The sequence below is a fragment of the Tamandua tetradactyla genome, chromosome 13 (assembly GCF_023851605.1).
Source record: "Tamandua tetradactyla isolate mTamTet1 chromosome 13, mTamTet1.pri, whole genome shotgun sequence".
In the NCBI taxonomy this organism is placed as follows: Eukaryota; Metazoa; Chordata; class Mammalia; order Pilosa; family Myrmecophagidae; genus Tamandua; species Tamandua tetradactyla.
The window spans coordinates 23,272,772-23,288,878 of record NC_135339.1 but is presented as its reverse complement, the minus strand read 5'-3'; the positions used below and the strand labels follow the sequence as shown (position 1 = coordinate 23,288,878).

The 16,107-nt window shown below is 37.4% G+C and overlaps 1 protein-coding gene and 1 long non-coding RNA gene across 7 annotated transcripts in view; one reads left to right on the top strand and one right to left on the bottom strand.

Moving 5' to 3' along the window:
* The window catches only part of CFAP70 (cilia and flagella associated protein 70), a 124,531-nt gene that overhangs the window by 71,693 nt on the left and 36,731 nt on the right, over positions 1–16,107 (bottom strand). For all 6 annotated transcript variants that reach the window (XM_077124924.1, XM_077124926.1, XM_077124928.1 and 3 more), the window contains exons 13-16: positions 15,535–15,626; positions 5,735–5,795; positions 4,516–4,710; positions 2,474–2,605 (exon numbers count right to left, since the gene is read on the bottom strand). In XM_077124924.1, coding sequence (XP_076981039.1) covers positions 2,474–2,605; positions 4,516–4,710; positions 5,735–5,795; positions 15,535–15,626 — 480 coding nt within the window. The remainder of the gene's footprint in view (positions 1–2,473; positions 2,606–4,515; positions 4,711–5,734; positions 5,796–15,534; positions 15,627–16,107) is intronic.
* Positions 1–16,107, top strand: part of LOC143653735 (uncharacterized) — an 82,339-nt gene that overhangs the window by 38,160 nt on the left and 28,072 nt on the right. The window contains exons 4-5 of the long non-coding RNA XR_013161504.1: positions 3,237–3,356; positions 15,507–15,602. This is a non-coding gene — a long non-coding RNA (uncharacterized LOC143653735). The remainder of the gene's footprint in view (positions 1–3,236; positions 3,357–15,506; positions 15,603–16,107) is intronic.

The window sequence follows — 16,107 nt, the reverse complement described above, 5'->3', positions numbered from 1 at the left end:
TCTTCAAGTTTTTCATTAGCCCTTAATCCCCTTCACTTTCCATACAGACCTTACTTCACAGAGAAAACAGAAGTCATTAGCAAGAAATCCCTCAACTTATTAACCCCACATCTACAGTATTTACTTCTTCATCCTTCACATTTCTTTTCTTGGAACCTCTGGGAAAGAGGCACTGCATCATTCTTTGTTTCAAGGCTAATCCTTCCATCTCATTTCTTGATCCTTTCCCACTCATATACCCAGGTGCTTGGTTATCAGTTACCCCTTCTCTTTCCACTATCTTCATCTTTTCCCACTCTGCTGATTGCTTTTTCCCAAAACTGTGGACATGTATAAATCTTCCATCTTAAAAAGAAAATCCCTCGAATTTATAGCTACTACTTTCTTCCTTTCATCTTCTAACTTTCTTGAGTCTATACTACCTGCTTCCCAATTATTCCTTTACTCCTCAACTCATTGTAATTGAATTCACCCCTAGTAACATAATGAAATTGCGAATAGATTTTAACAATAACTCTTAATTTCCCAGCTCAGTTAAAACTTTTCAGATTTTGTTTTTTGCAAACTCCCGTCAGTATTTTATACATTTTTTTCTTAAAATTATTTTCCTTTGGCTTCTATCATACCATTTCTTCTGGTTCTTTTGCCTCTTTTAACAATTCCTCTCATCCCCTTCATCAATTCTTTTTGTCATGCATCTCTTAAATGTCAGTGTTTTTCCCAGGCTTCCACCACCAGCTCTCTTCTCTCTTTTCTCATGTTTTTCTCAAGTACCCTCATTATGATCATAGCTTTAATTGCCATCTATATGCTCATGGTACCAAACTTATCTCTAGCTAGATCTCTCCCTTGAGAAAGACCCCACAATACTGAATTCAATATCACTTCCTTCCCACCAAATCTACTCATATATTCCTTGTCCTGGTTGTACTACCAATTAGCCAGTCACTGAGCCTTAAACTTAAGACTCTTTGACTCTTCCTCCTCCTTACTATGCAATAATCAGCTAATACCACCGGTTTTACCTCCTCTAGTCCATCTTCCATACTTCTATCAAAGTGTTTTAGTAAAAAGTAAATTTGATCTTCTATACCCAACTTAAAACAATTCAATTTATTGTGCCCTACTACTTATGAGGAAAAAGTCAAAACTTCTTTGTTTGGTATACAAAGCCTCACATCACCTCCCAACACTCCAACCAGGAACTGATCCTTAGCTTCATCTCCTGCTTCTCTGGCCCCCTCAATGACCCCAAACTCTGCTCCTGAATTATTTACAGTTTCTGTATATGTCATATTCTTCCAAGTTTCTAAGCTTCTGTGATGTTCCCTATGACTCAAATGTTCTAAAACATCTACCTGGAGAACATCTTTTCAGACTTCAAGGCTAAGCTCAAACCACAGCTCCTCTGTGAATCCTTCCCTGAAAGGCCCCCAACGTGAATTTGATCACTTTCTTTTTTAAGCATCCCTCTCCATTTAAAGTAGACATACCTCTATCACAGTAATTCCCTCAGTGCACTGCATTTATTTGTATTTTGTGCCTGTTTTCTCTACTAGACAGGAGCTCCTTGGGGGCATAAAGTAACAGTAATTCTCTCATGCTTAACTCTCAGTAGCTGTCCAATGTCCTGAACCCATCCACATCCAGGTCAGAATGGGTCTCCTAATCCTGGGATACTGCACACTGCCTTCTATCTCTTCTAGGAAAGCTAAACAAGGTGAAAGAAAAAGTGATTGTGGTAGAGAAGAAAAACAACAGCGAAAGAAAAAACAAATAGAATAAAGGTTTTGAGGAGGCATGCCTGGTTACAGACCACCAGAGGGACAAAAGGAGAGATTCTGATTTTGTCATTGTTTTCAAATAAACACAACTGAGTACATTACAAAATGAGTAAAATAAAGGCAAGATGCAAGCTGTGAAAATACAGATATAAACAGGTAAGTGAGTGGAAGAGTAGAATACAGTTAGAAAGGCATGTGTGAAATATCATTATCAGTTGGGTACAATATCTGAAAATTCATAGTTTTTCTTTGTTTTGATAGTCTATTCTGTAAAAAAATTGAGAATACACAAGTTCACAAAACAAATAGGATCATAATTTTGTTTCACAATTTGCATAGCCAATATTACCTATTTTGGGCAGTCCCATCAACCTATTTTGGGCAGTTCCATCACATTTCTGATGGTTATAAAAATTGTTTTCTAGAAAATTAAAAGAGCAGACCCCCTTTGTTCTCCTCCAAATTAGTCTCATAACTTAGACAGTTTCTTCTTCATCTTTGTGTTTTCAGTTCCCACCAAAGACAGACCGCCTCAATAAATTTCTGTTGAATAAGGGAGAGAAGGAAAGATGATGGTAGAGTGGAAAGGAGGGAAGGAGGGAGAGAGGAAGGAAAGGAAGGAAGGAAGGAATCATTTGGTGGAGACCTCTACAGATAAAAGGAGGGCCTCTAGGTTCTTGAGCAACTACCTGGTTCAGGGCCACGTGCATCTGATCAACCAAGAAAACATATAGTTCGCTGATAAACGTCTGCAGTTCCTCCTGGTTTTCAAATGGTGTTGTCTTCAAGTACTTCTCTCTCACAATCTTGACCACAGCATGCTGCAAGAGATATGGATCACTCATCTGGTAACAAGTCAGCACCAAGCTGATAACACAGGCCTCTCTCAGGCTTCTATTTTAAGGCCCGTTGAAAATTCAGAAGGTGATTGATTTCTCCCTTGGTGACTATAAGACTATCACCATTCTGAATTTCCCCCAGTCAGCATACGCTGTACGATTTCTTCTTGACTTTGCCGTCTCACAAATACAGGTAATCCAGGACCCATATTGTGTGAACAGAGTCATGAAGATAAAACCTTAGCATCAGATCTATGCATCTTCTCTCAGATCTATGCATCTTCTCTTTTGGTGGCCACATGGTTCCAGGAAGAAAGGGAAAAAAGGCCTGGTTTGAGAGTTCAGAAAGTGGAATTTTGGTCCTAATCATGCTACTGTACAACTAACTCATGAATTAATTTTTATTTTGGTATCTTGGTTTCCTCTTTTGTTAAATGGATATGTAGTTCTGGTATTACTGTCTAGCTTCAAAGTGCTTAAGAAGCTATGTCAGACTGAATCATGTCCCCCACAAAGACCTGTGGTCCTGTCAGTGTTAACTCATTTGTAAATTAAGAAGGGAACAAACTGAAACAGGTGGGCCTTAATCCAATCTAACTAGAATTCTTGTCAGGAAAGGAAATTTGGACATGGAAGTGAACTACAGGACGGGGCCAAGGAGATAGTTCACCATGTCAGAGTCAGAGACTGATTGCCAGGAGCCACCACCAGAAGACTATAGACTTTGGAGAAGGTAAGGCCTACCAAGGTTTGATTTTGGATTTCTAGCCTCCAAACTAAGCCAGTAAATTCCTGTTCTTTAAGCCAACCAGTCTGTGGTATTCTGTTATAGTGGCCCTGCCAAACTTAGACAGAAGCCAAAGAGAAATAATAAGTGAAGAAGCCTAAAATGCTGTACAAACATCACCTTTCACTATATGCAAGACAGCCTGCCCTCCACCCACCAAGGTAAAATTATTGCCAGGTTTTAGACTAGACACTTTTCATGCATTATTATCACTCAATTCTCTCAATAACCACATCTGAATATTATTATCCATATGCAAAGAAATTGAGGCTCAGAGAGGTAAGGTCAGTTGCTCAAGGTCACACACTAGTAAAGGTAGAACCAGGAATGAAACTGAGATCTGTCTATACTATCTACAAAGAATAGGCCCCACCTCCACTAGTATCAGCTTTTTTTCACTTTATTACTTCCATGTGCTGTCTTTGTATCTATTTAGTACAGTATGGGACACATAGTAAATGTGCATAGAGAGGCAACACTATGCAATGGTTGAGAATATGAGTTCTGGAGCCACACTGCCTGCATTTTAGTCCTGCTTCACCTTTTATGAACTCTTTACTAGCTCTGATACCTTGGGCAAATTACTTATCTTTTATGTCTCATTTCCCCATCTGTAAAATGGGAGTACATACCTCACAGAGTTGTTTTGACAATTAAATTAGTAAAATATGAAGCATTTAGGAAAAGCCTGGTACAGAGTAAACAGTAAGTACTGACATAATTATTCAGAAAATTATTATTATGTAAACATTTCTTGAGCTTTAATGATTCTGTACACTAGGGAAACGTTCATAATGGGAAAGATAACTACTCATGGAGTAAGTACCAGGTGTAGAGTTTCTGCCTTCTAAAGCAACATAAAATCTGGCCATGCCTCAAGTAAAGAATTTCTTATAAGCTCACACTCAGAATGGATATGGAACCATTCTAAGATTTTACAGGACTGGAGCTTCTCCTTACATTCTGTCAAAGAGAATTTAGTTCTTTGAACTGAAAGCAAGAAACATGGGAGCACAACTCAACACAATCATAGAAGAAAGCTTAACTGGGTAAGCTGAGGTGCGTAAGAAAACTCATTCATTAATTAAATAAATTAATGTTTTGCCTTTAGTTGTTCTTTGAAAGCAAAGTATTTTCCAGAGCAATTAAGTTCATAGTTGAGTTGACACTTCTGCTCCTCCAGGGTTTCACTATCCAACTCATATCCCAGTTTGGCTACATGTTTCCCAAACATCCTATAGTACTCATCCAGGATGGCTCTAGAAATGCTTTTGATCTGCATGTGGTAGTCACTCACCGCCTAGGAAAATACAAAATGCATCAGAAAAAAAGTGTGATAAAGAGGCCTTGAACAATTCTTCAGAAAGTTAAGAACGGAATTACCATATGATCCACTGGTTCCACTACTAGGTATATACCCCAAATAATTAAAAGCAGGGACTCAAACAGATATTTTCACATTGAAGTTCATGCAACATTATCCACATTTCCGAAAGATGGAAGTGTCAAAGTGCCCACCAACTGATGAGTGGATAGGCCTAATGTAGTATACACATCCAATGGAATATTATTCAGCTGTAAAAAGGAATGAAGTTCTGATACACATGACAACATGGATGAACCTTGCAGAATCAAGTTAAGTGAAATAAGCCAGACACAAAAAGATAAATATTAAATGATATCACTGTTATGAAATAACTAGAATAAGCAAACATAGAGTCAGAATCTAGAACACAGGGTACCAGGGGACAGGGTAGGGATAGGGAATGGGAAATTAAGGCTTAAAACGTACAGAGTTCCTATTAAGAATGATGGAAATACTTTAGTAATGAATGGTGATGACAGTGGCACAACACTATGAATTAACAGCAGTGAATTATATATTGGAATGGGTTAAGAGGGGAAATATTAAGTTATATATATGTAAAAAAAATCTTTTTTAAAATCAATGGAATTGCACTACATAAACAGTGAATGCTAAGTTAAACCATGGATTATAGTTAATAGTACAATTATAAAAAGGTGTTTTCACCAATGCACACACCAACAAATGTACCATACTAATGCAAGGTGTTAATAACAGGGTGGTATGTGGGAATCCTGTGTTTTATGCATAATTGTTCTGTAAACCCACAACTTCTCCAAGTTGTGGAAGTCTAAAACCAGATTAGGTCATATGTTCATTAACACTTTAACACGTATCTTCAAACAAATTCTCAACCCTTTCTGGAAAAAAAATACCGAAAAGACCATGACTTATTTTATCGAAATGTACACACTCAAGAGCCTATTCCTTGTGGTTTCACTTTGGCTCTGGTACTTGCCTTCTGAGCACCTCCTGTCCGACGGGTAAGAGGAGGCCTTGGAGGAACCATTTCCTTGACTCTGTATCAGAAGAAGAAAATTTATTGTCTGCAGATTTAAGTCCTCTTATTTTCTACCCTGTTCCCCAACCATCCAGTTTCCTCCCCAAGACAATGTAATTTAATAATTCATTCATTCATTCAAAATATCAACTGAGCACCTACTATGCAACAGGTATTTTTCTAGGTACTGAAGCAGAGCATTAAACAAAACAGATAAAAATTCTTCTCCTTCTGGAGCTTACATCCTGGTTTGAGAAACACAGTAAACCAGAAAAACAATTGAGATAAATATGTTTAGTGATATGTACCATGGAGGAAAAGAATGTGAAAAGAAGACAGGCCATGTTGAAGACTGCTGGGGTGGAGCAGGGGTGCGGATTTCACCAGGAGAGACCTCACTGAGATGAGAACATGTGAGTTAAGAGTTGAGAGAAGTGAGGAAACAAGTCATGGAGATATCAGGAGTAAGGACACATCAGGCAAAGGGAATAGCAAAGTATGAAGGCCTTGATACAGTAGTGTGCTTGGCATGTATGATGGACAGCAAGAAGCCGGTTAGCTGGACTAAAAAAAATGAAGGCTAGGAAGTAGGAAAGGAAATAGAGTGCAGAACTTATTCTGACTTATTCAAGTCCTTATAGAACATTTTCAGGACTCTAGCTTTCACCCAAAATGTGATGAGGTTTCTTTTTCTTTCTTTCTTTCCTTTTTAACATACTTATTATATATATTTATCACCAAGGTATCACAAAGAAGTCACAAAAAAGTAGGCTTAGTTAATTGGAATCTGGCTATTATTATGTAAAAACATTATATAAACTGCATATAGGCAGTTAGACTTTAGAATCTCATCTGAGAGGAGGATGCTCTGCTCAGGACTTCACCAGTTGGACAACAAAAATGCTGTCTCCGGGATTCCCCAGTGTTCTTCAGGTGTTGGTAAGTATCTGTCTGGTGATGTAACTTACTTTATTTTCCTGTCTTTCTTACATTAATTAATAAGTGTTTGATTAAAAAAAAAAAGGCTTCATTTCATTCATAACAATATACTCTGAAAATACATTTTCCATCTTGCAATCTATAATACTCTGTAATTTTTAACTAAGCAACATGAGATTAAATTTGCCAAGAAATGTGATTTAATTCAGACTTTGGAAACTTGTTGTTCTAGTTTGCTAGCTGCCGGAATGCAATAAACCAGGAACGGAATGGCTTTTTAAAAGGGGAATTTAATAAGTTGCTAGTTTACAGTTGTAAGGCCAAGAAAATGTCCCAATTAAAACAAGTCTGTAGAAATGTCCAATCAGAGGATCCAGAGAAAGATACTTTGGCTCAAGGCTGATGACATTCAGGGTTTTTCTCTCAAGTGAGAAGGTACATGGCAAACATAGCCAGGGTTTCTCTTGCAGCTGGAAGGGCACATGGCGAATATGGTGTCATTTGCTAGCTTTCTCTTCTGGCTTTCTGTTTCATGAAGCTCCCAGGGAGGCATTTTCCTTCTTCATCCCTGAAGTTCACTGGCTGGTAGACTCTGCTTTCTGCGGTTATATTATTCTCTGCTCTCTCAGAGATCTCTCATTCTCCAACATGTTTCCTCTTTTATAGGACTCCAGTAAACCAATCAAGACCCAACCAAATGGGTGGAGACACAGCTCCCCTAATCCAGCTTAACAAGAGATGTAACACTCTTGTTTGGGTTACATCGCTAGGGAGATGATCTAATTACAGATTCAAACATACAGTATTGAATAAGGATTATTCTGCCTTCATGAAGTGGGATTTTGATTAAAACATGGCTTTTCTAGGGTACATACATCCTTTCAAACCAGCACATTCCACCCCCTGAACCCTAAAAAAGACATGTTTTTCCTATGTACAAAATACATTAATTTCATAACAATATCAGAAATCCTTAAACCATTTCAGTAGCAATACAAATGAAATACAAAGTTAGAAACAGTACAAACTCCTATCAACATTAGTTACAGGCATTGTTTGCTCTCAGGTAAAATTCTGCTCTGGCTCTGGACCTATAAAAACTCAAAACAAGTTATTTGCTACCAATATACAAAGGAGGAACATTCATAGGATATATATACCCATTTCCATAGGGAGGAAGGAACACAGGGGTCACCAGACCCATATAGTTTCGAAAACCCACAGGGCAAAGTTCATTAGATTTCAAAGTCGGGGAATCATTTATCTTCGGGGCTTTAGAAAGTGGCAATCCCACCCTTTCCAAGGGCCTATGCAGTTGCTTGCCTCTCTCTGAATACAACCTTGGGGGACTTCAGAGAGACCACCTTTTACTCAGCTCCACCCTCTCCAAGCATCGGGGCTGCACCCAGGTTCTCTGCTATCTCCTGGGCACATGCTCACCCCCTCTATGTGGTGGCAGTCAGGCTTTCCCCAAACCCCAAAGAATGTGCTTTCCTCTCTTCAAGGCCTGAGGTGGTAGGACTCTTCCACTGCAATGAGGTGGAAGGCCCATTCTCTGCCTTTGGGGCAAACTCACCCTCTCCACGTGCTTGGGTGGGTCTGCTCTTCTGGCCTGAGGCTTCTTGACTCCAGACCTCAGCCTCCATGGCTTTGCCTCTTAAGTTATTTTTCCTCCAATGTGTCCCTTCTCTGTCCCTCTCAGTCCTCACTGGCAATGGCTGTCTTTATACAGATCCCGCAACACTCTCATTGGCTTTCTATGCAGTAGCCTTGGCTCATGCCCATCAGACATAAGAAGTTTCCACAAATCCTTCCTGGATAACTCCATGTCCGAACCTGGCTTTCTCTGAAATGGTTGGCTGGTTCCACATTTGGTTAAATCCTCACGTGGGGCACTTATATCTGGGGCTCCCTTTCTGGAGGCCCAGAATTTTCCAGAACTTCAATTTCTGGTTTCTTTGTACTCAAGAATTCAGTTTTCAGTTTATCTCTTTCCTGTCACATTTCACTATGCAACACTATGTGCTGTGAGGAGAAACCAAGCTGCACTTTCCACATTTAATTTGGAGATCTCTTCTGCTAAATATCCAAGTTCATGGCCTTTAAAATCTGCCTTCCAGCCAAAGCCACTAGTCAACTTTGCCAGATTATCTGCAATTTTAAAACAAGGCTCGCTTTCCTTCCAGTTTATAATAACATGGACCTCATTTCTGTCTAAAGCTTTATCAGAAGTGTCTTTAGAGTCCACATTTCTACCAACAGTCTCTTCAAAGCATTCTAGGCCTTCTCTATCAAGCTTCTCACAACTCTTCCAGAATCATCCCCTTATCCATTTAAAAAGCCGTTCCAACATGTTTGGTATTTGCAAACTGCAGCAGTACCCCTCTCTCTGGTACCATAATCTGTTCTAGTTTGCTAGCTGCCGGAATACAATATACCAGAAACGGAATGGCTTTAAAAAAATTTTTTTTTAATATTTTTTTTATTTTTGAATTTTTTTACATGGGCAGGCACTGGGAATCGAACCCGGGTCTCTGGCATGGCAGGCAAGAACTCTGCCACTGGGCCACTGTGGCCCACCCCAGAACGGCTTTTTAAAAGGGGAATTTAATAAGTTGCTAGTTTACAGTTCTAAGGCCAAGAAAATGTCCCAAGTCTATAGCAATGTCCAATTAAAAGCATCCAGATAAAGATACCTTGGTTCAAGAAGGCCAATGACGTTCAGGGTTTCTCTCTCAAGTGAGAAGGCACATGGGGAACATAGTCAGGGTTTCTCTCGCAGCTGGAAAGGCACATGGTGAACATGGCGTCATCTGTTAGCTTTCTCTCCTGGCTTCCTGTTTCATGAAGCTCCCCAGGAGGCATTTTCCTTCTTCTTCTCCAAAGTTCGCTGGGTGGTAGACTCTACTTCTCGTGGCTATGTCATTCTCTGCTCTCTCAGAGATCTCTCATTCTCCAAACTGTTTCCTCTTTTATAGGACTCTATAAAACCTTTATAGGACTCCAGTAAACCAATCAAAACCCACCCAAATGGGTGGAGACACATCTCCCCTAATCCAGTTTAACAAGAGAGGTAACACTCTTGATTGGGTTACATCTCTAGGGAGATGCTCTAATTACAGATTCAAACATACAGTACTGAATAGGGATAATTCTGCATTTATGAAATGTGATTTTGATTAAAACATGGTTTTTCTAGGGTACATACATCCTTTCAAACCAGCCCACTTGTGAAAGAAAAGGCCACAAAGGAAAAACATTTAAACACCTGTAGAATTACCAAACTATCACACAACTACTTTCATTATAAAATCAACTCAATAAAACAAAATAAAAACCACTGAAAACACAAATTAAAGATTTTGGTTTAGTACTTTCCCTGAGTTTCATTTTTTAAAATCAAATGTAAGGCCAGTTCAAAATTTGACTTCCTCCATGCTACTATGGTGAATACATTTAAGACAAGTGGCTATACAAGGTGAAATGGTCCCAAGACTTTATTCCAATGTAAATTTGTTTGTGCCAAAGGTTATCTAACCTGCTAGTACAGGTGAACCTATTGAGCTGTCAAGATTTTACCTTGGCCTGCAATAATAGAACACTGAGACTATATCACAAACAAGGTTTGAATCTTTAGTTATTAATAAATATTAAATTTCTAAATGGATATGGACACTATATACATCAAATTGTGGTAACAACATAGAAACAAACATGTTTTTAAAAATTGTACACACATAAGGGCTGGAGAACACGTTTTCTTAAAATTCTAAATCATAGGTGTTATAAGAAAAAAACACAATATTTTTATAATTTAAAAAATTGAATTCATCAGATCCCAATAAAATAAAGCAGGAAAAAGTGATTATAAATTGGTTCTTGGATATGGGAACCCAATTCCAAAAAAAAGGATCTCCTTGATCCTTAAAGAAACTATTCCTTACAGTGTATCTACTTGCTCACTTAATTGCAATTATTTGTATATTATGTGTGTATACACATAAAGATATCGTTGTTTGCAAATGATTAAGCATTGCATAAGAAGGCATATTATAATTAATCAAATTAAATATTTGGTGGAATTTTTAAAATGCTGTTTTTTAAATTTCAAATGTACTATGTTACCTCTTAGGCTTATCCTAGTAGGTCACTAAGTATTATGGATCACACTTTCTGGTCAAATGTAGGAAAGATCTTTTTCCAACACATTTTTTCACAACAATGAGAAAGTTTCTTAATTGAGGAGTTATATGAGTTGACCCCCATTTTAATGTAAGCATTCTGGGTGCTGTACTAAGAATAAACAGATCAAGAATCCATCAACTGATGGTGGTATATCCATCCAACAGAATATTATTCAACAATAAAAAGGAATATGGAAGAACAATATAGATGAACCTCAAAAATATTATGCTAAGTGAAAGAAGCCTGTCACAAACGACCACATGATTCCATATACACAAGATGTCCAAAACAAACAAATCTACAGAGATGGAAAAGATTAGTGGTTGCCTGTGGCTAGGCTGGGAGGGACTGTTAATCTGTATGAGGTTTCTCTTTGGGGTGATGAAAATATTCTATAATTGACTGTGGTAAGAGTTGCACAACTTTTTGAGTATACTAAAAGTTATTGAATTGTACACTTTAAGTGGGCAAAATGTATAGTATGTGAATTATATCTATATAAAAATGGTATAAAAATAAACTGGAATTAGATAAAAATAAATTCTTGAAATAAAAAAATAAACTGAAGGGTAGAATGCTAGATTCCACAGGTGAGAGATTACTGTGGCTCTGACAGGAAGTTGCTGAGAATCAGATTTACAAATCTGGATTTCAAAAGAGAGGGGTAGGCATGAAGTATACTTTTGGAAGTCACAGCATATAGATGATATTTAGGGCCATGAGACTTGAATAAAACCAAGGGAATGGGTGCAGACCAAAAATAAATTCAAGAACTGAACTCTGTGGAATTCCAAGATTTAGAGGCTGGAGAGATGAAGAAGTCCAGGGAGGAAGAAAACCAAGAACATGGAACATCCTGACAGTGGCATAAGAAAGTGCTTCAAAGAGATGGAGTAATCAATTTGTCAAACACTGCTAACAGGTCAAGATGAAGCTTGGAAACAAATCATGGGATCTAACAATGTGATAAGAACATTTATCTTAAGATAAATTCCTGAAAGTGAATTTCTAGGTTAAAGGATAGAGCATTTGTCACTTTAATAACTACAGTCAAATTGCCCTCCACAGGAATTGTACCAATTTACACTCCCAACAGTTCGTATGATAAGACCCCACGTTCTCATCAAAACAAGTTATCAAACGTTTTGTTCTTTGTCAACCTGGAAAAAAAAGAGATGACAATGGTATTTTTCAGTAGTTTTATTTTTAGCTTCTTTTTATATGCTTAAAATTGCTTTTAAATGTATATACATACAAGTTGGTACGAACATGCTTCAGTCACAAACCAAAGGCAAATAATCTTACATGAGTACTTGGTCTGGTTTTCAATACTGCTTTTTTTTTTTTTCACATGGGCAGGCACCGGAAAACAAATTCAGTGCTGCTTATGCACTATAATATTGTCACTTGAACTATCTTGGGGGAGAAATATGCCTTCTACCCCCCCTACAACCGCAGAAAAATTTTATTGTTCATAACACCTCTCTAAAAAAATGTCTAAGAATGTTTAAACATTGGTTTAAGCATAATTTTTAAAGCACTCCAGATAAGTTAAATTGATAAAAAGTTACAGGACATAAATCAATCATAAGAAAATTGCTTCTGCATTTGCAATAAAACTATCATTAAGGATACTGTTATTTTGTCACTCAGTGTTCCTAATATAAGAGACCAAATGAGAAGTTCATTTTAAAATTTAATGTCAGGAAAGAAGTGATTTTCTTTTGTTCTAGTGTGCTTCCTCCTTTATGATTAGAGCTACATAACTCACAGGGCTTTCCTGTTTGTTAGAAAGATTAGATTTAATACTTCATGACGGTTCTATTTAATACTTTCTTCCTATTTTTTAGAACATTTTAAATTGTGAAATACATATAAAAAAGGCAATAAGTTTCAAAGTACATTGTCACAAGTAGTTATAAAACAGATTTCAGAGTTTGAAATTGGTTACTGTTCCACAATTTTAGGTTTTTCCTTCTAGCTGCTCCAAGACACTGGAGACTAAAAGAAATATCAACATTATGATTCAGTAGTCATACTCATTTGTTAAATCGTATCTTGTCTGTTATAGCTTCTCTTCCTCCCAATCTTTAGGGGTACTTGGGAATCGCCCATTCTAACTATTTCATGTTGGAAAGGGGTGTTGATAATATGGGATAGGGGTATGGAGCTAGTTGATGTTCTTGGAGAGGCTGGACCCTCTCCATATCTGGACTTATCTGGTCTAGGAACCCATCTGGAGGTTGTAGGTTTCTGGAAAGTCATCTTGGTATGTGAGAATTTTGTTGAATCCCAGATAGAGCCCTAGGTATTCTTTAGGGTTAATAGGAATGGTTCGGGTTGGGTTTTGGCAAACCATGGTAGTAAGCAATATCTAACTGAAGCTTGCATAAGAGTAGCCTCCAGAATAGCCTCTTGACTCTATTTGAACTCTCTTAGCCATTGATACCTTCATTTATTACATTGCTTTCCTCCCTTTTGGTCAGGAAGGCTTTATCGATCCCAAGGTGTCAGGGAGACTTTCACCCCTGGATGTCATATCCCATGTAGGGGAGTGGGGAGAGGGTAATGCTTTTACTTGCAGAGTTGGGCTCAGAGAGAGAAAGGCCACATTTGAGCAACAAAGAAGTTTTCTGGAAATAACTCTTAGGCATAACTATAGGTAGGCTTAGCTTCTCTGCTACAGAAATAAGCTTCATTAGAGCAAGCCTCAAGATCAAGGGCTTGGCCTATTGACTTGGGAGTTCTAATATTTGAGACAGTATAGGGGTTTCCCCAGTGGTAAAGCTTAATAGTTCCATATTTTTTCTCCCCTCCTTCGAGGAACTTTGCCAATTCTTTTTAATTATCTGCCCAACATCCTCTGGGATGTATCTGGGTATTACTTTAAGCTATACAGAATTACAAGCCCTCATTCCCAGCTTGGGCTCTATGTGTTTGGATTTTTAAAATGAGCTATCCAGATAGGCTGACACAGATTACATGCTACAGAAAATTTAGGTTTTACTTCCTTTCTCTTTGTTTCCATTGCTTTCAGTTTAAAATTTTCTATTTCTAAATTGCTAATCTTATCTTAATATGTTATTTATAGCAAATATCCTCCATTTATTTTGGAAAGGAACCAAATGCAAAGTTTAAAAAGTTTAAGAACTCTCTGTTATAAAAGATGAATGCTCCCCCACTAAAATAACAGGCAATTCTCAAAAGAAGTCTTCCAAATGACTAATAAACATATGGAAAAAGGTTGTGTCTAACAAAATGTTTTTAAATGAGGGTTGAAATTAAAACAGAAACTTCCCCATCACAATAGCAAAAATTAAAAATGATGTATTGGTGAATATTGTGAAGAAATGGCAGTCTATTCATCACTTGTGGAACTTTTCAGAAAAAGTTAGTAAACTTTTTAGAAGTTTTACAGTTATTTGGGGATATTTATCAAAAACCTTGAAAATATGTATCGTAAACAGTCTCCAAGATGACTGCCATCATGCCCTTTCCTCTATAGATAAATATGCTCCTCACATCAAGAGCTGAAGTCTAACTCCCCTCTCTGTGAATCTGCACTAGACTGGTGACTTGTTTGACCAATAGAATGTTATGGATGTGACATTCCGGGAATTTTGAGGCTAAGCTATAGAAAGCCTTGCAGCTTCCTCTTGTGTCTCTTGGAACATTTACCCGTGGAATGTACCATGCTGTGTAGGCACTCTAATCAACAATCCAGATAGGCAACCAGCTGATGGCCACCATCAACAGTCAGCCGTGTGAGTAAGCTACTGTGGGTAGCTAGCTCAGTTAACTTTCTGAAAACTGCAGCTCCAGATGACATCTCACTGCAACATCATGAGAGCTCTAAGCAAAAATCACCCAGATGAGCCCAAACAATTCGCAGAGCCATAAGAGATAAAAAAAAAAAAGCCATAAGATTTAATCCACTAAGTTTTGGAGTGGTTTGTTACACAGCATTAGATAACTATGCCCCTTGATATTTTCTTTTGGGAATTCTAAAGAAATAAAGATATGCACAAAGACTTAGGATGTACACTGACTTTTAGAGGTGTTCACTGCCATGCTTTTTATGATAGCATAAAGATGATTTAAATGTCTAAAGCAGAAAACTGGTTAATGATATTATGATATAGCCACACGAATGGGATATTTCCTGTGCAGTATTAATATGATTTTGCACAAATATATTTATTGACTTGCAAAGATAGTCACATTAAATTGAATTTTTAGAAAATATTTTAAAGCACTTTGGTACAATATAAGACAAGTTTAAGAAGTTACATATTATATATATGGTATGGGTATGTTTGTATGTGTGCGTGTGTGCATACAGGGGCTTTAAAAGACTCAGAAGGATATACACCAAGGTAGTATGAGTCGAAATCTAAGTATTTTATATATGTTTTTGCTGATTTCTAGTTTCTAAATTTTTTTTAATAATCAGCATATATTGCTTTTACAGTAAGAAAACAACAACAACAAAATGAACTTTATCTGGAAAGAGAAACAGAAACACGTCTGCTGCTTAGCCCAGGGGAAATTACATTTGTGAGGACAAATCAACTTCCTTGTACTTATTCCTACATTGTTTTTACAGAACAAGTATGAACACCATTTCTACATACCTTCTGGCTAGCTCCTCTGGCATTCGTTTTGGAACCAAAGCTTTGTCCAGCTGAATCTCCAACACAAGGTATGTCCCTGCTTCTAAATATTGCTGTAAAGATATTTTTTCTAATTTATTCTTTCCAGAAAATATAATTATGAAACATTTTAGTGACATAAGATAATGTTCACAATATAGTAAAATGAGAAAACTGGGCACACAGCTATATATACAGTGTGAGTTCAACTGCTAAAATGTTCTTGAATAGAAACATAACTGGAAAGAAATATAGCAACAATTATTATCTCTTGGAGGAAAAGGTTTTCAATTTTTTTTCTTGGAAACGTCTCATTCAGCTGAAACCCTGTTTAACCTATTTGTACTTTTTTTTTTTTTTGACTTAAATGAATGCCATTCGTTCCTCCACTAACCCTCTTTAATGGGTCTTGTAGAAATAACTCACTTCCAGCCTATGTACCACCAACCACCAAATCCTATCTCATGGATATTTCTACCTATATGTTTTGCCAGCATCCTAACTACAACATATCCACAACTGCATTAATAGCACTGTCATACTTCCAAGAAATGA